The 27,500-nt window shown below is 37.9% G+C and overlaps 1 protein-coding gene across 1 annotated transcript in view; it reads left to right on the top strand.

The window, feature by feature from the left end:
• Positions 1–12,034: 12,034 nt before the first annotated feature.
• ROBO2 (roundabout, axon guidance receptor, homolog 2 (Drosophila)) overlaps positions 12,035–27,500 on the top strand; it is a gene marked incomplete at its 5' end in the record, with an annotated part of 881,870 nt that continues 866,404 nt past the window's right edge. The window contains one exon of the mRNA XM_006866447.1: positions 12,035–12,104. Coding sequence (XP_006866509.1) covers positions 12,035–12,104 — 70 coding nt within the window. The remainder of the gene's footprint in view (positions 12,105–27,500) is intronic.

Raw genomic sequence — 27,500 nt, 5'->3', positions numbered from 1 at the left:
CTCCCACAAAAGATTTATAACCTCTATACAGCCTTGTTGTGAGTTGGAACTGACTCAAAGGCACTTAACAATTCTTTGTAAAACTTTCCTCAAAGGAATTCAGGTACCCCACACACAGTCAGAATTTAATGTAACAAGCAGAAATAAGATCATTAGGAAACTGGAAGAAAACCAGAATCTGCTCCCAAATAGATTAGTTCTGTGTGCTAGAAATGTAGTCACCTCTATTGGATTACATGTACCCTTGAATTAGTTCCATATAAGGAAAAATAAACAAAATCTATCTAAATTGAAGATGCCATTATAAAACATGCTTAAAAACAATTCAGTGAAAAGAGAACTATAAAATTTGGGGCCATATATATGGGTATGCTGAGCCATTGTTCCAAAGCTTTGATCATCTTTTCTTTTCAAGAACAATAGAATTCAGTTTTGGATCAAAAAGAAAACACTTCCTATTAGGAATGCAGTTATGTATTGCTAAAATTCAATTATATAGCCCAGATAGAAGCAGATGGACTTGAAATAATTTGGCAAAGAAACAAGGGGATTTCTTAGGTTAATGTAATACAAAATTGTGGTGTAAGAAGAGTAAAAAGCATATTATTTTACATCATCCAAGTCAGGATACATATTAAAGTAAGAATATGATTGCTTAAAAAGAAATGATAAAATCACAGGTAGGAAAATCCATGAACACACACCAGGCCTAGACTGTCCAGTTAGAGGACATATGGAGTCTTTAGGCACTTCTAGGTCATTTGCATTTTTATGAGATTGACAGTTTTGTTAATCTGTTGTTTAAAAGTATTGAATAACCTGTTGTTGCTGTTAGGTGCCAGTGAGTCAATTCTGACTCATAGCAATCTTATACAGAAGAGAAGGAAACACAATTGTTGATACGCTTGAGCCCATTGCTATTACCAGTGCACCAATTCATCTCCTTATGGTTCTGCCTCTCTTTTGCTGATCCTACACTTTACCAGTATTTGTAGCATAGTGGTTACAAGTCAAGCTGCTAACCTCAAGGTCAGCAGTTCAAAACTACCAGCAGTTCCACAGGAGAAAAATAAGGCTTTCTGTTCCCGTAAAGATTTACAGCCTTGGAAATTCTATACAGGGCTGCTTTGAGTCAGAACCTGTTGGGGACTGGCCTCGACATACGGGTTCGGTTCACGAGGAGGCGATACCTGGCGGCGATAGACATAGCAAAAGGATACACAGACAGACAGAAGAAGGGGGACAATGAGGCACACCAAAGCCAGGGTGGATACATCACTGGTGGGCAGGCTTGGGACTACAGGCATCATGGCCTCTGCAGGCAGCAACTCACTGTCCTGGAATCTTTACTGCATGCCCTCCATCTTGTAATGCACACCTGGGGAGGCCTGGACTTCTTTTATTTAGGGGAGGAACTTCACACCAAGCTGGGAGGGACTTAGGTAAGGTACAGTTAACATCAGTACTTTTCCAGACATTCAGGTAACTTTACATAGTATTTCACTGGTTCGAATCCCAGGCCCGCAACTTGGTTTCTCAGGCCCAATTAACATATCTATAGCCCCTGAGCTAAGTTGGGGCAAGGTGAGAGGGAAGGACAAAAGCTTGGGCGGAGTCGGCTTCCTGAGCCAGGTTTTCAGGAACTTGGCTGAATAGCTAACACTTGGGAGAGATTCAGGGAAGATGGCTTTTTTGTCTGTAGAACAAAGAACTGTGAAGTAGCTAAGATGTTTTTAGTTAATCCTTTGGAGGAAGGCTTGACCTTGCAATTTTTACAATCTGGGCTTTTAGGAAAATATCACATTTATCTGTGGATTATCAAGGGCTCCATGTATTAAATTAATACATGTAACTGAACACTAAGATGAAAACAATTTGCTATTGACTGCCAAGTGGCTAGATCTGTTACACTCAGGCCTATAGGGCCTCGAACCTCTGACCAGGCCTACACGGTCTGCAAAAGAACCAACTCCACAACACACTCATCACACTTTTCCAAGAATAATGTCCTCCTCCAGGAACTGGTCCCTCCTGATAATATGTCTGAAATATGAGAGACCAAGACTTACCATCCTGGCTTCTAAGGTGTATTCTGATTGTGCTTCCAACACAGATTTGTTTGTTCTTCTGGCAGTCTATGGTACTTATAGTATTCTTTTCCAACACCAAAACTCAAAAGCATCAATTCTTCTACGGTCTTCTTTATTCATTATCGAACTTTCACATGCACATGAGGCTATTGAAAATATCAGGGTTTGGGTCAGGCACATCTTAGTCTTCAAACTGACATCTTTGCTCTTGAACACATTCAAAAGGTCCTGTGCAGCAGATTTACCACATGCAACACGTAGTTTGATTTCTGGATTGCTGGTTCCATGAGTGTTTGTTGATAGTGTATCCAAGCAAAAATAAGTCTTTGACAACTTCAATTTTTCTGCCTTTATCATGACGTTACTTATGGGTCCAGTGGTGAGGATTATTATTTTCTTTACATTGAAGTGGAATCCATACTGAAGGCTGTGGTCTTTGATCTTTATCAGTAAGTATTTTAGGTCCTCTTCACTTTAAGTAAGCAAGATTGTATCATCTGCATATCACAGGTTGGTAATGAATCTTCCTCCAATCCTGATGCCACATTTTTCTTCCTATAATCCAGTTTCTTGGATTATTTTCTCAGCATGCAGATTAAGTAAATATGGTTAGTGAATACTATCTAGGCACACACATCTTTCGTTATTTTAAACCCTTCAATGTCACTTGCTCTGTTCGAATGACTGCCTCTTGGTCTATGTACAGGTTACTCATGAACACAATTAAGTGTTATGAAATACCCATGCTTCACAATTTGTCCATAGCCTAGAAGTGGATTTATCATACTTGTTACCAGAATGGTATTTTTCAAATTTTGACAGAAGTTGAGATGTTGTAATTTACTAACACAGGCAAGACCAGTGACCTCAGAATACTGATACCATGAAAAAAATCTCATCATTGAACTCTAAGATACTTTCATATGATTAAGGAAAGTCCAAATTTTAGGAGATACACACTGAGAGAAATTCTTCTCCCAATGAGAAAGTATGCCTCCATGTTGTATGCTATGAAATATTTTATCTATTTAAAAAGTACGTTAACCTTGGAAATATCACTGAATTCTTAAATTGAGAAAGACATCATTTTTCCAAATTGATTTTGATTTTTTAGAAGAGATTTTATTGACTACAAGGGATATTTGACAGAAAACACTTCATTTTTTTAGACAATATTGCGATCTTTCAGTAACTTAAATCCCAGGTTTCTGACAATGGATTATCTTAATAACTGTGCAATGGAACACAACCCACTATTTATAGAGAAACAGATAGGTAGATAGATAAAGCAGAGAGAAATATTGTTGTTGTTGTCGTTATGTGCCATTGAGTCGGTACCAATAGCAACATTATGCACAGCAGAATGAAACACTGCCTGATCCTGGGCCAACCTCACTACTGTTGCCATGCTTGAGCCTACTGATGCTGCCACTTGGCCAATTCATCTCGCTGGGAGTCTTCCTTTTTATCTCTGACCCTCCACCTTACCAAACATGATATCTTTCTCCAGTGACTGGTCCCTCCTGACAATATGCCTGAAGTATGAGAGATGAAGTTTGGCCATGCTAGCCTCCAAGGAGGACTCTGGCTGCACTTCTTCCAAAATGGACCTATTGGTTCTTTTGGCAGTGCATGCCACTTTCATTATTCTCCTCCAACACCACAATTCAAAAGCATTAATTATTTTATGGTCTTCCTTATTCACTGTCCAGCTTTCACATGCATATGAGGTTATTGTAAATACCATGACTTGGGTCAGGTGCACGTTAGTCCTCAAGCTGGCATCTTTGTTCTTCAACACTTTAAAAGGTCTTGTGCAGCAGATCTGCCTAATGCAATACATCGTTTGATTTCTTGACTGCTGCTTCCATAAATGTTGATAGTTGGTCCAAGAAGAATGAAGTCTTTGACAACTTCAATCCTTTCTCTATTGATAAGGATGTTATTCATTGTTCCAGTGGTGAGGATTTTTGTTTTCTTTACATTAATATGTAAACCATACAGAAGGCTGTGCTTTTGATCTTCATCAGTAAATGTTTTAAGTCCTCTTCACTTTCAGCAAGCAAGGTTGTATCATTTGCATATCACAGATTGTTAATGAGTCTTCCTGCAATCCTGATGCCACATTTTTCTTCATATAACCCAGTTTCTTGGATTATTTGCTCAGCATACAGATTGAATAAGTATGGTGAAAGAACACAACCTTGTCACACACCTTTCCCAATTTTAAAATATTCAGTGTTCCCATGCTCTGTTCGAACAACTGCTTCTTGGTCCAGGTACAGATTCCTCAGAAGTACAATTAAGTGTTCCGGAATACTTACATTTTGCAATGTTTTCCATAGCTTGTCATGATCCACACAATCGAAAGCCTTTGCATAGTCAATAAAGCACAGGTAAACATCTTTCTGATATTCTCTGCTTTTAGCCAAGATCCATCGGACATCAGCAATGATATCCCTCGTTCCACTGCCTTTTCTGAATTGGCTTGAACCTCTGGAAGTTCTCTGTCAATGTCTGATTTTAGCCGTTTCTGTATTACCTTGAGCAAAACTTTACTCGCATGGGATATCAAAGAGGTTGTCCGATGATTTCTGCATTCCATTGGGGCACCTCTCTTTGAAATGCATACAGATATGGGAACTCTTCCAATCAGTGGGCCAGATAGTTGTCTTCCAAATTTCTTGGCAGAGATGAGTGAATGCCTCACGTGCTGCCTCACTTTCTTGAAAGATTTCAATTTTTATTCCATCTATTCCTGGTGCCGGTTCTTTGCCAATTCCTTCAATGCACCTTGGACTTCCTCCTTCAGTATCATTGGCTCTGGATCATATGTTATTTCTTGAAATGGTTGAACATTAACAATTTCCTTTTGGTACAATGACTCAGTGTATTCCTTCCATCTTCTCTAGTGGTTTCTAATTAAGAAGAATTGACTGAAATTAGATATTTAAGGCATAATTTCTCTAAAGAGTAATGTACATTTCATCTTGACTCTCTCAAGTACTTTTTAGAACAAAGTAGTGCAGAGTGTAATTTTTAAAAAAGAAAGAAAGAATAAATGAATCATGCTGTCTTGAATTTGGTTTTTAATTCTTAGTTTATTTTTACTGTACTGTAACCTTTTTCATATTCTAACCTGTACATTTCTGTTTAATATAGTGGTTTTATGGAGTAATATAAGACACTCTTAACACAGAAAAATTCAAACTGAATAGATAAATGCTTTAAAAATGTTCTCTGATTTTGTAAAAAAGAAAAAAAAAAAAAAACCACATATTTGTTTATGCTTTTGTAAACCAGAATTTTTCTTAAGTTCATCAATCAAAGCAATTTGTTAAAGTGTTGCAGTATTTATATAATGCAGAAGATGTCTCCAATTCGTTTGACAGCATAGCCAACAGGAGCATTGTTTTTATAGTCCAATAGATCTAGGTTTAAAGCAAGATGGTATCTTTCTTTTTTAACTTGGGTGAGGTATTTAACTCTAGAAGTTTTCATCCACATAATGATGATAACAGAGTCCTAGCGTGGTGCTGTAGGATAAGTACTGGACCACAAGGTCAATTGGAATCACAAGGTTGGAGGTTCAAACTTACAAGTCGCTGCTTGGAAACCCTATACACTGTTACTGAGTTGGAATCAACTTTCTAGCACTTAACAAAAACAACAACAACAACAACACTTGAGATAATATCAGCCACATAGGGCTATTTGGAAAATTAAATGATATAATGAAGTTTAAAGAAGTAAACCTCTTCCTGACAAATAATGAGTATTGAATACATGCTTCTATATTAAAATTATTATTATGCATTAAACCTTTCATTTGTCTATATGGTCTATTTGGCAATTACAAAAATAATATATTGGAAAGGGTGAAAATTGTATTGGGATTTTAATATGTCTGCCACATCCTAGGGGAATTTAGTATGGAAAAGAAATGCTTAATATGTTATACTATATAGTACTCAGGTTGCTTTCAGATGGTTATTTTATGGTTTTCTAGAAATGGCAAATCCGAAGTGCAATCACAATGAAGGCCATTTGATCACTTTACCCAAATTAGGGTTAATTATAGTCTTCTATACACAGTCTTCTTTAGAGGTATTTAAATATATTTATCTGGTAGGCACATTCTGAGTACAGAATAATGACATTCTAAGTTTTACATAAAAGGAACCTAGATATCAATGGACATAATTATATTCAGCAGAAGAATAATAAAACAATTCATATTTGGAAAGATATCAAAACTAAATCCCTATTTTATTTTTAAGTGTTTTAAAACCTATGATTTGGGAGTAGGGGAATTCATTGATCTGAGTCATTTCTACTTTCCTTTTAATGAAAACAACAACAAAAAATAACCAAACACATATTTTTAGCTAAACCACACTCTCCCATATATTTTTTCCTAAAACACTGTTTATAAGAGATCAGCTAGTAAAATTAGCTATGTAACTTAAAGTATGAGATTCAGACTTTAAATATTTTAGTTGAAAAATAACAGCAAGGAATACACTTCTCATATTGTTGTTGTTGTTGTTAAGTGCCATCAAGTCGGTTCTGCCCCATAGAAATCCTGTATATGGTTTCCAAGAAGCGGCTGGTGAGCTTGAATTGCTGACTTTGAGATTCAAACTGACTTTGCAGCCCAGAGCATTAACTCACAGCACCATACCAGGATTCCACATTTCTCAGATAGTGTTCACTAAATGTGGGTTAAATTAAATTGCAATATATCAAAATGCCTTAGTGAGCATTTTGGTTGTTATCCTAAATCTTGATTTGAGATGAGATGCTTACAAAATCATCAATTATCCTTAGTCGTATTTCTGACCAAATAGGATACTAATAAAGTTTTATTAAAAAAAAAAAATTATGAACTTGTCTTCAAGAAACTCGGAAAACATGGTATTCCTTACTATAGAGGTTTTTCCCTAATGTAGGTGGTGGTGGTTTTAGCTGCCATGGCTTTAATTCATGGCCATCTTTTGTATAACAAATGAAACAATGCTTGATCCCATCCTGTACCATCTTCACAAATATTGGAATGTTTGAGTCCATAATGTAGCTAGTGTATAGTGAAAAGATGGCATGACTCTGAAACTATTGGCTTTCTTTGTCACTTTAGTAGGTAAAGTAATTATGATGTTTCTTGTCTCAAAACGCCAAGTCAATGTATTTAAACAGCTCTTTAATAAATCTCTTCTCTGTATGGGATCATTTGTCACTCTCTGCATAAGGGTATGTTTTGTGAGCTGTGGGCTAAAATTTTGCTGCCCTCAATGCAATGGTGGTGGTTGTGGCAGTGTGCTATGGAGTTGGTTTCAACTCATAGTGACCCTGTGTAGGGTTTTCTTTACAGGAACAGAAAGCTTTATCTCTCTCCCTTGGAATTGCTGGTAGTTTCAAACTGCTGACCTTGAGACTGTTGTTGTTAAGTGCTGTTGAGTAGGTTCAAACCCATAGTGACCCTGTATATGGTTTTCAAGGAGCGGCTGGTAAGCTTGAATCACTGACCTTGTGGTTCAAAGGACTTTGCAATCCAGCACATTAACCCCCAGAGCCACAACAGGACTCTGATTTTGAAATTAGCAGCCTGAATCATATATACTACACTACCAGAGCTCCTTAAGCCAATGTTATTGTTGTTGTTAAGTACCACTGAGTCAGTTTCAATCCATAGCAACCCTGTTTAATGTTTCCAAGGAGCAGCTTGGTGGGTTTGAACCACTGACCTTGTAGTTCAAACTGACCAGTGGTCCAGAGCATTATCCTGCAAAGCCACACCAGGATTCCCTTAAGGCACCGGAGGGGGTGGTGGTTGGTTATGTGCTGTGGAGTCACTTCCTACTCATAGCCACCCTGCATAGGGTTTTCAAGACTGTAAATCTTTGCAGGGAGCAGAAAGCCTCATCTTGCTTCTATAGAACAGCTGGTAGTTTCAAACTGCTGACCTTGAGGAGAACAGCCCTGCTCATTTGCTATATCTGTGGCAACTAAATGGTGCCTTGCTTTTAAAAGTTACTTTCAGCTCTAATACTAACATTCAGGTGTCTTTACTGAATCACAATGTCAATATATTTTCCTCTGCTTGTGCTGCTCTTTTGTTCCCTATTTAAATAATAGGTTAATTATTTATTCAAGACTTGACTTGAGAGACTTTCAGGCCACTTTTAGAAAAGGTGAATCTATCAAATATAATACAAAATCTATCCTTTTCTCAGTAAATAAATAGCCATGAGAAAACTCTAATGTTCTAATTAAAGGGCTTATATGCATCTATTGTGTCCCAGCGTGGTGCTGTGGGATAAAGTGCTAGACTGCAATGTGGATTTAAACCACAAGATCAGTGGTTCAAACTCAGCAGCCACTTCATGAGAACCCTTTACAGGGTTGCTGTGAGTTGGAATCAACCTGATGGCATTTAACAATAGCAACATATGCTTCTGTGAACTTCTTGTATTTCATTACAGGATAAGCATTCAACTGTGAACCACAAGATCGGCAGATCAAACCCACCAGCTGACTCTATACAGGGTCACTGTGAGTAACTGATTGGATGACACTTAACAACAACAACATGCTTATATGGGAGTCCTGGTATTGCACTATAGGATAAGCACTGGACTGCTAACCACAAGGTTGGTGATTCAAACCCACCAGCTAGTTGCTTCTAGGAAACTCTATACAGGGTCACTATGAGTTAGAACCGACTGGAGGTACTTAACAACAACATATTTGCATGATTTCCTGATTTTATTGCTCCAGTGTAAGGAATTTTTACTTATATAGAGTTGGGGGTGGTGGTACATTATTCAGATGTGACCTACTTTTAAACCTAATCTTGTTGCTTACAATGAAAATTTTAAGAAATTATAAAATGTTTTCCTGTATTAAAGGAATCATAAAATTAATTTTGATTAAATTATTGTACTTTTTTTTTTAAAGACCATAATATCAAATTTAGACATTGTGGCCTTCTGAAAAGGGCATATGAACTTGTTTTCTCTTTATAGCTAAACTTCCAATCCTTTCCTTCCCACTGCATGCTAAATTCTGATACCACATTCAGAATCACTGCTGTGAGAATTCCAGTGATTTAACTTTAGCACACTAATGCGCTTTAACCTAAATACTGTAGATCAAAAGTGTGTTGAAATTACCCTTAATATTCCACAAGAGTGGTTTGTTTTTATTCTTTTGCAAGACTATTTCATTACCATAATTTTCTAGCATACTGAGATGGCAGAAAAACTCTTGAAATTGCTTGAATGTCGCTGACCATTTTTTAAACACACACTATCACGCCCATAATATGCAAAGCATCACTAAATTAAGCAGCCACACCAAAATGTATCCACAAAACAAAAGGCTCTCCCTTAAGTGAAGAGAATCTTTACTAATATTTTCCAGTAGGGGGAACTAAAGATTCACCATTTAGCTTGTTTCGCGGACCTGCGTGAGTTCTTATAACCTGCCTTCTAATCACCCCAACAAGCATCAAACAGCTACCAGCTAGCCTGTGATCACACGTGGGCTGGGCTGCACAAGTGGCACCCAAAACACCGGTATCTTTTGATCTAGCCTGGCCTTCCTTAATCAATCACCCTATTCCTGAATGACATTCACTTGGTGTGGTTTTTTTTTTTTTTTTTGTCTTAAATTTCACAATGAGATTTTTGTCTTTGGGGACTGGAATTTGAATAGTTTTTGAGCTTCCGTTGGCTCAGTTGGTTTTTCAGTTTTCCTCGATCCGGGATTATATTTTCCGAATTTCCTTTCCAAGTAGTATCTCTCAAGCTCTCTGACACCCGCCCCCAACCTAAGCATCTTCTGCTGAACTCCCTTGCAGCCCACGATCCCGCGTCAAACTCATCTATGAGGGGTCTTAAGGCAACAGATCTGTGTTGGAAGAAGTGAAGTCAGAGTGCTCCTTGTAGGCCAGGATGGCCAAACTTCGTCTCTCATACTTCGGACATATTGTCAGGAGGGACCAGTCGTTGGAGAAGGATATCATGTTTGGTAGGGTGGAGGGTCAGAGAAAAAAAGGAAGACCCCCAGCGAGATGTATTGGCCAAGTGGCAGCATCAATGGACTCAAGCGTGGCAATGATAGTGAGGTTGACCCAGGGTCGGGCAGAGTTTCGTTCTGCTGTGCATAAGGTCGCTATGAGTTGGTTTCGACTCGATGGCACCTAACAACAACAAGGAAACAGAACGACGTGCAAGGGGACTTCACCCCCTCCCCTCCCCCGAGTATTCCGCTGAGGGGGGTCATAGATCTTGGGTAAAAGGACTTGATAGAGGCTACAGATTTCCGTACACACCTCTGTGGTCCCCCACCCCCGCCTCGTTTTGGTGTGCCTTTTTAACGACATAGGAAACACCTACACACAACCTTTCCGCTTTAAAGGTGGTTCTATTTTGCGAGCTTTTCTTCTCTTCCTCCCGCTCGGCTTCTCATTTTGCTAAAAGGTGAAGAGTGAGTGTTTGTGTGATTTTAACGGGTAATGAGGCTGCGCCCTGGGTCCTGGAGAATGATCTTTTTCTAGCACGCGCGTGCATCTCCGGCTGACGGAGAGATGAATAATTAGGAAAAGCTTCCATGAAATCACTCACCGAGAAAATTACCTGCACATTAAACGGGACGCGGCGAGGAGCAGGAGCCTAGAGCCCACCTATCCCCACCCGCGGCGGGAAGGGGGAGCGAGGAGGAGCTTGGAAAGGGAAGGAGTTGACCCGTAGCTTCGGCCCTTTGCAGCCGAGCGGGCCCAAAATTTGTTCATTTTCCTCCCCTTTGGACTCTCCGCTCTTACCCCTTTGCGCTAGGGCGCTCCTGGCGCGGGCGGGTGACGGAGTCCGTAGGTGGAGGATTCAGCAAACCCCCACATTCCCCCTGCCCCCCTCCCCAGGGCAGACTCCAAGCAGCTTTCATTCCTCCCCTCCCCTCCCGCCTCCTCGCCTTCCCTCCTCTAAGTCCTTCCACCCGCGGCAGCTGCAGGAGGAGGCGGATGCTGCGCTGTGTGGCCGCCAGAGCAGCGGCAGCGGCAGCGGCAGCGGCGACGGCTTGGGGACCGCGACTGACGGCTGGATCGTACGCTCCGTTTCTCTTCAGCTCCCGGGCGCCCGGGCTCCCACGCCGGCTCTGCTCTCCCCCAAAGCCATCCGGGCTCATAATCCACAGAGGCTGCTCTCCCGGGGTGGCCGCAGACTAAACCCAGCCTCTCCCTCCCTCCCTCGTCTCCTCTCTCCCGCCTTCCCTTCAGCCCCACCTCGCAAGAGTTCGGATTCTCCACCCAAGTCATCCTGATTTCCCCTTTCCTCTCTTTTGGAAACGAGAGAGGTGAAGGGAGTCAAAAAGGCTGCGAAGGAGAGGTCCGCCAAGTCTGTTCGCCTGCAAAGTGTTGCTTTGACACATCCTTATTATGGAAGTTAAGTGAAAAAACTCTGGACTTGGAGCTGCTACGGAGGAGAAGATCCTGGGGAAAGAACACCAAATCAATGGTTTTTCGGTGGCATGCTGGCAAGTTTGTGCAACACTTTCTAGGAATTAGATCTTTTTCCTCCCTCTTCATCTTTTCGACTCTTGAAGAAAGAACTTGGCTTTGGATTGTAGAGGAGACGGAGAGAGGGTTAGATACACTTGAATAATCCGCCCAACTGGGCTGAATTTGTGAGAATTTAAGAAGCCTAAATGTGGAAATACGACAGTCTTTGGAGTACCCTCTGCTAAAGTGGATGGATCTAAATGTGTCCCATTCAAGACCTTCCCACCAATCCCTTTTGCTCTTAAGATTTACTCTTCTACACTTTAATTAGCGTTTGGAAAGTCTAAACTTTGGACCTACCTCTTTGTTTTTGTCATTTTATAATATACTTATTTTTGTACTTTTGCTCTCTCTGGGATTGGTTTCTTAACAATCTGGATCTTTATAATATGTCAAAATGGGTCTGCTGATGTTTACACAACTACTGCTCTGTGGATTTTTATATGCTCGGATTGATGGTAAGTTAAAAATGCTTTTATCAAATTTTCACCAAAAAGTACCTTTTTCTGAGTCAGGTGTGGATTACAGATAAACTGACATGGGTGTCCTTAAATCCATCCTGGCCAGACATGGGGGTTCTATGGGAGCAAACCTTTTAAATCTTTTGTTTCTGTAACTGCTTCAAGTGGAACATGTTAGTAGTCATCGTTTGCTGTGTTTGTTGCTGTTGTAATTTACTAATTAATTGACAACTTGGATAATAAATATTGAGCAGCCAATTTTTTAAAAAAAGAAATATTAACTTAAATCTCGTAAGAACCTGCTCTCTTGTTGTTTGCTACCAAGCCTGAACTTTGTATTAGAAATAAATTCAAGAGAAGTAGAGGAATAGATATTTCAGCAAAGGTATAATTGGTTAGGAATTTGAGACAGTGTATATCTGGGATCTTTGTGGATCACCTGTATGCTGGTGAATTCTCCCCTAAAGTGGAATCAGAATGAAGAATTTAGAGCTAAGGGGAGAAAAAAAACAAAAAACACACACAACAAAAAAACTGTCAAAAGTAAGATTGGTCGAGGCTCCAGGAAAGGGGAAGAGGGGAGGGCAGCATCATCAGTGGGCGGGCTGCAGGCTAGGACCACTCAGTTCAATCCCCAGTGGGTGAACACAATGGGGATTTGAAACAGGTGCTGTAGGTGTCTCCCTCTTGGCTGAATCGGTTTGTCAACCAGGCAGCCTTCTGCCTGTGATTTCCCCTGTCTTTTGTCCAGATTTAGTTTCCTGTGGAATTTTTCACAGGATGTCAGTTTCTTCTGAGACTATAGCAAAATCCTTTTTGCAGCTCTTTTGAATGAAGAGTGGACCTAATTCATTAGTATGTTTTAGTTTTAGTGTTTTGTTTTGTTTTCTGTCTTCTTGATATCAAAAGAAGACAGCATAAGGAATAATCGGTATTAACCTTTTAGAGACTTCAGTTTTCATATTAAGGTAAAGAGAAAATACACATAAATCTTTTTGAAGTGAGAAGGATTGTAGAACTTCAGATATTTTATCTATTTGTGAAAAACCTGAGGTGTGTTGGTCCAAACATTTGAATCATATCTTGTTGCTCAATAAACTTTTTTCCAGCATTTGCAGTGTGCATGAATTAATTATTTGGGACACTTTGTTCCTGGAAGCTGCTGCTTCACAGAATCCAATGTATCAGTCTCAAACAGGAAGTCTTTCTATAAATTCGGGCAATACAGAAGTTTACCTACTGTCAGGTGGCTGTTTTCAATCATATACCACTTGACTATATTTGCCCCACCCCCGGAGATCATAGACAAGGCATGCCACCGGTGTGCACAATACTTCTCTCGTTTTACCTTCTGAGTAGTGCACTATCAGGGAGTAATCATTCTGAATTCAGCTGTGGCAAAATCTATCCTTAATCTCCATGCATTTTCTTTATAAATAAATTTACCAAATTGAAAATAGCACAGAAGTTTACAGATTTGTAATAAGTGTGTTTCATTGTCATGATAAGAAGACTTTAGTATAACTTTTTAGATATGACAACAGAAATCATATCTCAATACCAGAGATAGCTATATAAATTGTACATATTAGACTACAGAAGTATCACCAAGTTTTTCTTTTCATTCTTTTCTCCTTTTTAAAAAAAATGATCAGTAGGTAGCTAGGAGGAATAAAATTAAATTGCTCAGTGGAAGTGACAGAGAGCATCAGGACAGCTTGGCATTACAGAATGTAATTAATGTACCAGGGCTTTCGGAGATACATATATGAAACAAATGCAATTAACCAGCTTGCTGCAACAGCATCAGCACAACATCATTTCTCTCCTCCCTTCCTCCTCCAACTTCCTCTCTTTTTCTCTTCTCCTACTTTCACTCCCTCCCTCCTTTCCTTCCTTCTGTCTTCTCTCCTACACTTACCTACTTCTGTCTCAGAGACACACCTAGAACCTTTGTTTGGATTTAACGTTGTAGGCTAAGGGGGGAGTTTGTGATAGGGGTAATTATGCAGCAGAATTCATAGTATGATAGTGAAAAAATGTTCTGGTTGAGGAATTGAAACTGAAAAGAATGTATTTTTGTGTGTGTGAAATTACTATATATGTACGTATACATTTAGAGTGCATATACATGTATACGTACATATATATTTAATACCACCTGTGTCAAAAGCAAAGGAACTCTGGATACTCTTAATAAATTAGTATGTGAAGCATATATTTGACATTGGATTGCCTTTGGTTTACTTCATGATAATAGCAGCCACTCCATGAGCATTGATGAAAATTTGGATTGTAGACAACACTGCCCTCTAGGCTGTTTCAACACACTGAGACCGGATTTCCACCTATGTGAATGGGTTGGTTTGAAGGACCTCTTAAGCTTTCCTACTTTGCCAAGATCTTATGACTTATGTTTGCTTATTATCCTTCTTAGAAGTTATGCTTATTTACCCCATGAATTTCAAATTTAGAGAAGCTTGTACCATTTTAAAGATATACTGACCATCCTGGTGCTAGACACAGAAATTAATTTTATTCAGTGACAAATGATACATAGATTTGCATTGAAATTTGCTTGGTTGGTTATTTATATGTGCATTTTTATAGTGCATAAAAATGTTAAGAGTTTTGCTTCCTCATAAAAGATATGTGCTAATATTATTTATGATTTTTCAGTATCCCAACCCTGTAAGGATCTACATAGAATAAATAATAAGTGACTTGAAAACTATAGACAAAGTTTTATACTTGAGAAATAAAGATTTTCCTCCTGAGACATGTATTAATTAGACAATGGAAGATTTTTCTCAATTATTATATAGGAAAATATGCATCGAGTTTAATTTTCTTTATCCAGATTTTTTAAAAGCATTAAGAATGTAATCGGTTGTAGGGAACCAATATGATCCATCACAATATATTTTTAACTACATTAAAGTTAGATTATATCCAATATAGTGCGTCAACCTGATAGTATTATAATACATATAAAGAGGTGCTTTAAAAATGAGAATAGTTTTTTCATCTTTACTCCTTGATTATTCTTAAATGAAAATGGCACACATGATAGTTGGGGAGATAAAGATAATGTGTGTTGATAGTGCATAATGTGTAATCTCTTGTACAGGTTTATACATTTTGCTGAAGTGCTTCTTTCAGTAATGGGCTCATTATTGTAGCCATATGGAGTCCATATCAGAACTTCGAGTGCATATAAGAAACCTGAAATTTGTTCATACGAGTATACAGTAATATCATGTTTGAATTGGCTTTGTTTGAATAACCTTTGATTTTATGGAATGTGTGAACCATAAACCAAAAGGATTTTGTTTTAATATTAAATTGAGTGTCTCTAAAATAAAAAGTCACGATCATCCAAATATAACAGTTCTGGTTATCTCAACTCTGGGCAGCCTTTACAAAGTAGCATCTTTGATAATAATAATAACAATAATAATTTAAAAAGTGAAATATAAGTATACTAAATAAAGTTGAAAATATATATGAAGGGACTTCAAAAAGTTTTTGGAAAAAATTACATAATCTTTTAGTTCTGTTTTTCCAAGAAATTTTGAAGACTTTCATATATAGTAATGTAAATTTCCTTGTTTATAACAAAGTATAAGACTGTATGCTTTATTTCATAAATCTAATATCAAAAAGGAGATCTGATGGCATAGTGGTTATGAGTCAGGCTGCTAACCTCAAGTTCAGCAGTTCGAAACTACGAGCTGTTCCATTGGAGAAAGAAATGAGACTTTCTACTCCCTTAAAGATTTACTGCCTCAGAACTGACTCCACGGTATGCCACCACCACTACCACCATCACCATATATAGTCATGCAGGGGCCTTATATAAGTGATGTGTGTATGTGTCTAATAATACCTACTTAAGTTTTCTTACAATCTTTAGGGAATAATTGTACTTCTTGTGTACAGTTTTCTTTTTCTTTTGACGAGCACTTTAAAAACTTTTCCTCTTTTATTTATTTATTTTTGGCTTTGTGGATAAGAATTAGAGAAACATTTGAAATGTGGAGAAAAGGACTAGGGGTATTTTGAACTGCAAGGTTGGCGGTTTAAGCCACTCCTTGGAACCCTATACAGGGTCGCCATGGGTTGGAACCAACTTGATGGCACCTAACAACAACAACAACAATTCCTGGAATAATAATGTTTTAAATCTGCATTTCAGGAAGATATTGGATTGCTAATCCCAAAATTGGCAGATCAAACCCACCAGCTGTTTCCTGGAGAAAGATGCAGTTGTCTCTCTTCTGAAGATTTTTCATTCAGCCTTGAAAACTATATGGGGCTACTATGAATTGAAATCAATTCTTTGGCAGTGGGCTTCATTTGGGTTGTATATGCATATTGTTCTGCCTTTGTATTTCTCTACTTGAGGTTTTGACTGTCGAGTTGGTTCCGACCCATAGCGACCCTGAACAGGGTTTCTGAGGCTGTGAATCTTTACGGGAGCAGAAAGCCTCATCTTTCTCCCGCGGAGCAGCTGGTAGTTTCGAACTGCTGACCTTGAGGTTCACAGCCCGATTCGTAACCACTACGCTACCAGAGCTCCTTTGCCTACCACTGCTTTTTCTTGATGAGAGTACTGTCCTGGATAACCAAAATTAGTTGCCATGGAGTAGATTCTGACTTACGGTATGACACTACGTATGTCCAAGTCGAAGTGTTTTTCATAGGATTTTCAGTGGCTGACTTTCAAAAGTTGATCTCTAAGTATTTCCTCCAGGATGGGCTTGAATCCCCAACTTTCTGGTTAGCAGCTGTTTCCCTTAACTATTTGTAGACTCAATTTTTTTTTTTTTTTTTTACTTTAAGCTGAGAGAACTTCCCAGATCTCAGTGAAAGGAGATAAGTAGACACTTAAAAGAATGTTATTTGCTATGCTTCCTGTTAAATATTTTCCTTTACAGTTTCCGGTAGCTCAAATCAATATGTTGATATGGATATTGATTTTTTTTTTCATTTTAAAATTAATGAATAAAGAATAAATAAATGATTTTATTTATAGCTGTAATGAAGACATTCCCTTAAACTTTTTCGCTATTTTAGCGTGTTATACCAAAATGGAGACCTAATATAGCATCCAAAGAGTAGCTGTCTTACCCAAATTGCCTGTCTAACTCAAAACAATGTTGAGTAACCGAGACCTGAATCAAATCCCTGAGCCTCCTTCTGCTAAGGTACTTTTTAGTTGTTAGCTGATATCTAGTTAGATTTGTGGGGCCTTGTAGTCACTATAGACTGTTGTGATTCATACGGTTTTCATTAGCTGAGTTTTGGAAGTAGATCCCCAAGCCTTTCTTTCTATTGTATCTTAGCCTACAAACTTTGTGGAAACCTGTTTGGAATTATAATAAAATGCAAACCCCACTGATAGGTGGGAGTGGGGTCACTTGATGTGCATTGAATCACCAAGAATCAAATTGGGGGTCTCTCACATGGAGTCCTGGTGTGACGCTGTGGGTTAATGCGTCAGACTGTAAAGCCGTTTGAACTGCAAGGTCAGCTGTTCAAGCTCACCAGTCACTCCTCGGAGAACCCTATATAGGATCGCTATGGGTCAGAACTAACTCGATGGCACTTAACAACAACATGAACGGCTTGAACTCTACCGTTGAACTGCCTCCACATACTGACTTTAGCATCTTTCGTTTAGTTATATGGCTTTAAATACATCTTTATGCTTATGTTTCTCAAATCATTGTTCAAAGGAATGTAAATGCCACAAGGACACAACTGTGCCCCTTTAATATGCCGTTTCATCTCCAACGCTTCAAACAGTGTCATAATCAGCTGATTACTTGATGTCTTTGATTGATGTCTAATGAGAATATATCAAACATTTAAGTCCAAGGTAGAACCTTCTTCCTAGTTATTTTCATCTCTGTAACTGACGCCACTAGTCATTGAACTATTCATGACCCCAAACTAGAAATAATTCTTGGCTTGTCCCCACTGCATGTATCCAATTTGTTAACAAATCCTATCTACTCTACTTTGGAAATATATTGCGATGCCAACCACTATGTGTGTGTGTTGTGTGTGATTTTTCTCAACATTTTATTATGAGCATGTTCAACCATACAACAAATATAAAAGAATTTTATAGTGAACACTCAAAAAGCCCTACCCAGATTGACACATTAACTTATTATTATACTTGTTTATTATCGTTTGTAATACCATACATCTATCCTTTTATCAATTTCTCTGTGTGTTCATCAATCTATTTTACTGTTTTGGTACATTTTCCTACCAACAGTGGAAGAGGTAAAGATATGCTGTTAATTCATCTCGGAAGGAAAAACAATTGGATGTCATGTTTTGAAGTATAACAGTTTTAATATTAATATCACAATGTTATGTGCCATCAATTCGGTTCCTACTCATAGTGACCCTGTATAGGATTTTCAAAGAGCAGCTTGTGGGTTTGTACCATTGACCTTGTGGTTCAAGCTGACTAGGATTCCAGTATTATAATAATATAACGTTGATTTCCAATAGTCCTAAACTCTAATCCTTTCTTAGTTTGTCTTCTATGTTTCCTTTTAAAGTTTTATAAATACAAATAACCCAAATGAGACATCATTTTTAGCAAAGACCTAAATATAAATGACAGATTTATAGCATCTCAGAGTAGAAGAAGCCCTTATAGTTATGCACAAAGACTCATTGTTGTACCTATGAAACTAAAAATCAGGCATTTAATATGTCTTTGTGGAGCTGTGGGTTAATGCGCTGGACTGCAAAGTCATTTGAACTGCAAGGTCGGTGATTCAAGCTCACCAGCTGATCCTTGTAAACCCTATACAGGGTTGTTGTGGGTCGGAATCAACTTGATGGCACTTATCAACAACAACAAACACCAGTCTTGCTGCTAAATAGTGGCCAAGTTGAAACTAGCTAGAATATTATACTTTTTCTCTCTATATTGCTTCCTCCAGTGAGAGATTGTTTCTTGCTTTCCAGTTCGGGAACTCATAACAGGAGTTCCAGACTCTTGTAACTGAAAATGAGTAGCTATTTTCTTTTCATGCCACCAAGATAATTAGCTTGAGGTATTATTTGATCCAATACATGTTTATTGAGCGTCTGTTGTATACATGACAACTTACGGGGACCCGTGAGAAGCATAAAACAAAACCCATTGCCACTGATTTGATTCCAGCAACTCTCTATCAGTTTCCAACACTATAAATCTTTATGGGAGTATACAGCCTCTTCTTTCTTCTGTGGATAGCTGGTGGATTTGAACCACTGATCTTGTTATTAGCAGTTCAACACTTAACCTGCTAGAACACAAGGACTCCTTACGATTTAAAAACAACAGCAGCAAACAAACCCACCCGTGTCAAAGAGTAGATTCTGACACACAGTAACACTATATAGGTTTTCAATGAATGTAAATCTTTGTGGGAGCATTTAGCCTCATCTTATTCCCACAGAACACCTGATGGGTTTGAACTGGTGACTTTATGATTAGCAGCTCAAAGCCTAACCCACAGCACCACCAAGGCTCCTGTAAGTAGCATAATGACAAGTTAAGTTGTTCCTATGCTAAAAGAGAACAACACTTACTAGGGAAGATTTGGTTTAAGACACTAACGCAGAAGTACTGTTGATAACTGCTGTTGAATTTATCTGTGACATATGGCTACCACAAGCACAGAACATAATGAGACCCAAACTTGTGCCAACCTCATGAACAGTTGAAAATCAGACCGTTATGGTCTGTAGGGTTTATTGATTCAATGGTTGATTTTTTTCCATAGGAGATTACTAGGCCTTTATTCCTAGTGTGTCTTAATCTGGAAAATCTGATGATGCTATATATAGCAATATGAAAGCCATCACTGACAGAGGGTTGATGGCTGTATATGAGGTTCACTGAATGGGATTCAAACCTAGTTGTTCTGCATGGAAGGCAAGAGTTCTGCAATTGAACCACTAATGCCTAAGACAAATGTTGTAGTTGTTGTTAAGTGCCAACTCATAGATCCCAACTCATAGTGACCCTGTATAGGGTTTCCTAGGAGTGGCTGGTGAGTTTGAACTGCTACTTTGTGGTTCAAAACAAAATAGGTGTCTGGTAAATATAGTCTTGAATGTATATACTATGGTATAGTCTAGGAACTCCGGGAAAGAATAGACAATTTCTAGGTGGTGCAATCTGGGAAGATGCAACACCAATCAGGGTACTTAGAGTAGACTTTAGAGGAAGTTGTTGTTGTTGTTAAGTGCCATCGAGTCGATTTACACCCATAGCAACCCTGTATATGGTTTCCAAGGTGAGTTTGAACCACTGACCTTGCAGTTCAAACGATTTTGCAGTCTGACACATTAGCCCTGCGTGCCGCATTCAGGACTCCTTAGAGGAAGAGTGGATTTGATTGCTGTGCTGTTTGCCCATCTAGAAGAAGTGAAAGATGATTCTTGAAAATCATTTAGCTTGAGTGCTGATGCATAAGTCATTTCACCTCACAGTGCCTCAGTTTCCTTGTCTGTAAGATGGTAATAGTATTTGTCACAAAGAGTTGCTGTGAACTTAAACAAATTAAATACATAATGCTTTGAACACAGCATGATAGTAAGTAAACATCATTTCAGTGTTATTTATTATTGTTGCACTGTGGGTTAATGCGCAGGACTACAAAGCCAGCTTGAACCCCATGGTGGTTAGTTCAAGCTCACCGCTCACCAGCTGCTCCTTGGAAACCTTACACAGGATCGCTATGGGTTGGAGCTGACTTGATGGCACTAAACAACAACAAATTATTGTTATGGACTCCTGATGTGGTGCTGTAGGATCAGCAGCACTGGACTGCTAACCACAAATTGGGTGGTTCAAACCTACCAGTTGCTCCTTAGAAACACTATACAGGGATACTATGAGTTTGAATAGACTCAATAGCACTTAACAACAATAATAAATTTACCTAATATGAAGCAAGAAGACAATTAGAGGTAAATATTCGAGAAATAACTAGAAGCAAATTTAAGAGGACCATTGCTATTGTAATACTTATGCTCACATTTGGTAGGCATTTCAAACAATTTTAGTATGATCTTTCAAGCATGAGTCTTACAGGTGACTGATGAATAATGTTCTTAACCTCTTAAGGGGACTCATCTGGGGCCACACATATGCAATGGTGACAAATGTGCTATGACATGTGTGTTTTCATTGCATCATATGTTGATTTCAGAACAAATGGGATTCCCAAGTGGTATTATAAAAGAAAGGAACAAACAAGAGAAACATACTACAAATAGCAATATGTTAATAAATAGAATATGCTTGTATAACCCTGCATTTTGGTTCTTGTGGGCTCATTTTATTCAGATTACATTTTTCTTGGTAGCTTTGCTATACCATGAAGATGAATATTGAATAAACAATCTTAATAAAAGAAAATCTTTTAAAAAACTTAACAATATCTCCCTTATATATTATTGTCAGTGTTTTTTTGATAACCTATTTACCATTCTTTCATCTATTACAGATATTTTTTCTAATAACTTTGTACAATTATCCATTCATCCCAATTTTAGATTGAGTGGTTGTGTCTGTTAGAAAGGATAAGTTAAAAGTTAAATAAAACAAGATCCTTCCTATCTCTGAAGGGATACATCTTGGGTACCTTGAAACTCTGGACTCCAGTTTTAGTTTTCCTACTTATTCATTGTAGAACCTTAGAGCTTTACTAAAAATATGATAGGATTTGTGTAATTTCTTAGATCTTCCTCAACCTTACAATACTATTTTTCTAAAAACTTTATTTGATTATCCAATTATTTGTTATTATCATTGAGTACAACTGATTGAGAAAACTTGGCTTCTAAAAAACTGATCACAAACTATAAATAACTGAAAATCATGGTTCTTGTTGAATCTGCATATATTTTGGTATTGACCTCAATGACGTGAATATGAATAAACAATAGGTAAAACTCACTGGTTTTGTGTTTCACATTCATTTTAATTCTTTAATGACTGTGGGTACTTGTATATTCCTTACAAATAGAATTAAAAAAAAAAATTAACACTAAGCAAACAACTGTTTTAGGCCAGTCTACTTAGTTTATGGCCACTGTAACTACAACTTTTATGTAATATGATAGTTTTAGCTCAGCAGAGCTAATAGCTGTTCTAAGGGTTGATATGGGATCTCATTCCCTAATTTTGGTTCCAAGGCTTTTTGTAAATTAATAGTGTAATATAGAATATGGTTTAACTGTTCTATTATACCATTTTCCAAGGAGCACTCAGTTGTGCCAGGCTGAATTTAAAGGATTTGTGCAAAATTGGTGCAAAAGTTGCAACCAATTAAAATGCTCATTAATATGATTTTTTTTTAAAAAAGTGAGAACTTTTGACTTGCAAAAGAAAATCACTGCAAGAATTTTGCTTTGTAGGGTTACTAAGAGCCGTGCAGTCAGTTTTGACTCACTGTGGGCCTGTATAGCATTTCCAAGGAGCAGCTGGTGGGTTTAAACCACCGACCTTGGAGATACCAGTCCAGTGCTTTCTCCTACAGCACCACAGGACTTTGTGTATTAAGAATATTACAAGCCAAGGTTAATGCTACAATTTAAAGTTTTACAATCATTTTTCCAAATATTAGCAAATATGAGAATAAATTAAGCACACTAGGAACAGACATGCCATGGCAGTGTTTTTTTGGCTGTGTTGTTTGTTTTTGTTTTACAGTTATTTTGGTGGTGGTGGTGGTTATGTACCATGAAGTCGGTTCTGACTCATAGCAACGCTGTACAGGGTTTCTGAGGCTTAGATTAAGGGAAATTCAAAAGTAACCTAGCCCTAGACACCCAGGTTGTGTTTTATGCCTGTATTTTAAAGTCAATTTTATTGTATTGAAAACCAACTTCCTTGTTGATTAATTACTAGAGAAGACATTTTACTTTCCTCCCTTAAAATATACAAAAATTCACTCAATTATAAAACACCATTGAATGTGAAAAACAATAATAGCAAATAACCATCAGCCAACTCCCCTTTGCTTATACTCTGTAGCTCCCCCAAATACCTCTGTCATTGATAGTAGGAGAAATTAAGTAGGAAGAAAATAATTGTTAGAAAAGAAAATGCCAGGTATCTTTACTTTCACCAGCATAGTATTTCCCCATGCAAAACGGACTGTTGAAAGTTGAACATTGAATTCTATGGTCTCCAAATGATTTTTCTTTTTCAGTGCAGTGAAAATCTCCAGTTAATAATGAACAATGAAATAGTATTTCAATGGTGCTTGAGCCCTGCGCTCTCAAATCTTCAGGCTGTCGTACAGTTGAGGTTTGCAGCCTCCTTTCTTCATGGCCAATGCAGTTTAATACTTTCACCTGAAAACAGGTTTAACTAGAGTGCTATTCAATGGCTGTCATGAAAACATGTAGGTGATTTTGTAACTTATGTGTGTTTTTAAGTATTTCAACCCCGTCTTTGTAGTTTGAAACCCTGGATAATGTCAGATTTTAATATAAAATGACAGATTAGAAAATGAGGAAGATATGTACAACATGTGGGTACAGACTTGGGGCAAACAACACTTTTTGTTTTCCTGCGTACACATGGCTATCAGATTTGAATAGAATTTTGACCTGCCTGCCTTGTATCCAACACACAATCCCTTATTGTAAAGAAACATACTTTCCAAGATGTGAATTATTATTGTACTTTTGTGGTAAACTGTAACAAATGTGACGTTCATCAGTTTGGTCTTATGAATCTCTCCCAGGGCTTTGAGGCTCTCAGTAAATGTAAAATGTCATGTTAAGTTTGAATTTCAAGTTTGCTCGACTTCTCTTTTCAGAAAGCAGTTTCTATCTTTCTGAACAACAGCTAAACATGACATACAAATAAGACAATCAAATCAGGTAGTTAGCCTGCCTGTTTACGTCAAGGTGCATTTCTAAGCTTTCTGAACTCAATTCTGTAGGAGTTTCCACATCATCTTTGCATTTTGCAATGGTCCACCCTATCTGGGAGGGGCAATTTCCATAAACTCCTTAGAATAGGGACTAGAAAAGTGAAAAACTGAACACATGAATAAACTCAACTATATAGCAGTGGACAAGTTGATATTTAGTCCTATGGATTGTTAACATTCACATAAAACAGAATTATTTAGCATTTACTGAATCCTTTTTGATAATCAATTTGGGATCAAATGCAAAAGAACATGTGTCTGGCTTTGTATGACCTCAAATTCTTCCGTTTTCCCTTTGAGCAGATGACATGCCTTCTTTGCTTGCTGATATTGGTTGCTAGGAGAAGTGCACTGGTTAGGTCCCCTCTTATCCCACAGTAAAAGTAAAGAGTGTATTGAGTTAGAGAAAGACAGGCAGAGCACAGTGCAGGCCATGAATCAAGACTTGTCTCCAATATGTCCACTTTGCTCCCATTTCTTTGCCTTTAAAAACTTTTGTTTTTACAAATGATGCTTTCTTTCAGCCATTATTTTTAATCCTTTTGGAGCCTGAGGGGACAAGGGTTGCTACAGGGAGGCTGTGCTGCTAAGAGTCCACTCAGAGCAATAATAAAAGCCTTGAGAGTTATTCATGGGGCCACAGTAGTGAGAATGCCCTACTCACTGAATAGCATCAGTCAGCTGCCTTTGAAATCTAGTGATTAATACCTTCTGTTTTTAATGGGGGGGAAAAGGCAGACAAGAAAGGTCTTCATACCACTTTGGCTATTGTGCAAATTAGATCTTATACATTGTCAAAGCTTTTTGACAAAGAAGTTGCTAAATGTTCAATACCTGCAATAGTCTTTCAAGCAAGGGTGTTTCATGAACTGTTCATTGTGGTAACTGTCAGATAAAATTGAAATGATAAAAATACACCAAATAAAAACTTTTCAAAATCAGTTTACCCTCCTTATAGCTTGGCAATATTTTCGATGGACATCAAACTAAGGTGTATTTTTAGCTATCATTTTTTCAGAGTGCTATCTAAGAAAGTCTTTTCTACAACATCCAGATAGCATTTTTGCTTGTTTGATAAAGAAACTAATTACGAACACTCTTGAGATTTACAGAAGCATGTAATGAGAAGGTGTTAAGGGTGGCAGGTGTGAGTTTCCCATGAGCACTTGGATGTAAGGGATAGTCTGTGATTTACAATGAAGTTGTTTATACAGTATATAGTGTTGTTGTTGTTAGGTGCCTTCGAGTCTGTTCCAACTCATAATGACTCTGTATAGGGTTTCTGAGGTGAACTGGAACTGCTGACTTTGCAGTTCAAACTGACCTTGCAGTTCAACGTATCAACCTACAGTGCAAGACCAGGAATCCATATTATATATATGTGTGTGTGTGTGTGTGTGTGTTTGTGTATGTATATATATATGTATGTTCATATCTATATGTTAGTATAACATAAGGGATTAGAGATAATATCGCTATCTATGAGCCTAATTAACTTTCTTTCTATCTGTTGATTATATCATATACGGCACAGATGAAATAAAATTGCTTGAGGTTTAGGAACCTTGACGATCATCTGAGGTGCTTAGATAGACAGGCTCCCTGTGTTGTGACCGATGTGTGACAGTTAGAAACTACAAGGTAATACTTTTCTTTGTAGTTTTTCAGAATAATTCTCATGTTATGTAGGTCAATATTTACCTGGTATATTAAGCTGAAGCTTAGGTTTTTACTCAATCGTTCTTATCCTTTTTCTCACTTGATATTTTTAGCTTATTTTGGATGTAATAGCCTAGTCTTCTCCTTCTACATTTACTCTTATTTGTTTCAAAACCTTTATGCTCCTCTGAATATAGAACAAACAACATTTAAAGACTCTGTGTGATGTTTCCTGTAACCTGTTTTTCCACCCTGTGGAAGTGAAATATCTTGTTAAGTGGTGGTAATACCCAAGGGCACTCAGAGATGAAAATGTAATGATCTGATGGGTGATGTCTAGAGATCAGCTTTAAGTGAGATCTGATTTAACATCTTTATTAGTGATACTAAAGACAGAACAAAATGACAAAGTCATTACATATTTCAACATTGGAAAATTACCAAGATCTCCCTCCCCCCCATGAAAAAAATAGCATAGACATGATTTATTCTCCCATCAAAAAAAAAAAAAAAACCCACACAAAAATTAAAAAACAGACAAAAAAAGAAAATAGGAGGAAGAAATTCTTAGTAGTGCTTTATTTGGTAAAATTAATTCTTCAGGGAAATAATCAGAAATCTAGATATCTAACTAGAGGGAGAAGCCAGCAAAGCAATAAAACTGAAAGGGCCCAGGGGATACTTAGGGGTGTGGAGGCAAGGCGGGAATGTGATTCAGATTAGGAGTGTTATGTCCCAGTTTAAAGGTCATGAGATTATAGTGCCCATTTAGAGGGTATTGCATCACTGACCAGAGAGATTCTCTTTCGATGAATATGGCTTAAGTGGATTAAAATGCTTCTTTCATTTTGCTCTTTATTGCCAGGAAATGAGTGAGAGATTTTGGCAGACTAGAAAAACTAGTGTAGTTCAAGGACAGATTCTCTAGGAAGATGTTTGTTGACCTAAAATAAGAAAAAAAAGTACATAGAGTCTATATATCCATATGGGGTGTGGCACTGCAGGTTGATGCGCTGGACTGCAAAGTTGGTTTGAACCACAAGGTCAGCAGTTCAAGCTCACCAGTCACTCCTTGGAAACCCTATACAGGGGCATTATGGGTCAGAACCAGCTCAATGGCAGTTAACAACAACAACAACAGCAACATGCAGATGGCAAGCAATATTGTGATGGACACTCTTAAACTTTTAAAACATTACAGGAAAAGATAGAAAAGCTGTAACTATGTTAATATATTTTACCAACCACTCTTTATAACTATTTGTCAGCAAAACTTGGAAGCAAAGAGATGCATTTAAGTGGAAAATATTCCTATTTAAAATTATTTTGACATTAAATGATGTTGTTATGTGCCATCAATCAAGTTGGTTCCAACTCATAGAGCCCCTGGGTAAAACAGAATGAAACACGACCCAGTCTTGTGCCATCTCACAATCCTCACTATGTTTGAGCCCATTGTTGCAGCCACTGTTTAATATATCCCCTTAAGTGTTTATCGCCTTTTCACTAAAATTATGTTGTTGATGTTGTTAGGTGCCATCGAGTCGGTGCTGACTCAGAACGGCCTTATGTACAGCAGAACGAAACACTGCCCGATCCTGGGCCAACCTCACTATTGTTGCCACTCTTGAACCTATTGATGTTGCCACTCAGCCAACCCATCTCACTGGGGGTTTTCCTCTTTTTCTTTGATCCTCCACCCTGCCAAACATGATATCCTTCTCCAGCGACTGGTCCCTCCTGACAATATGTCCAAAGT

Source organism: Chrysochloris asiatica, unplaced genomic scaffold, assembly GCF_000296735.1.
Source record: "Chrysochloris asiatica unplaced genomic scaffold, ChrAsi1.0 scaffold00091, whole genome shotgun sequence".
Lineage (NCBI taxonomy): Eukaryota > Metazoa > Chordata > Mammalia > Afrosoricida > Chrysochloridae > Chrysochloris > Chrysochloris asiatica.
The sequence above is the reverse complement of the archived record's forward strand: the minus strand, read 5'-3'. Positions and strand labels throughout refer to the sequence as shown.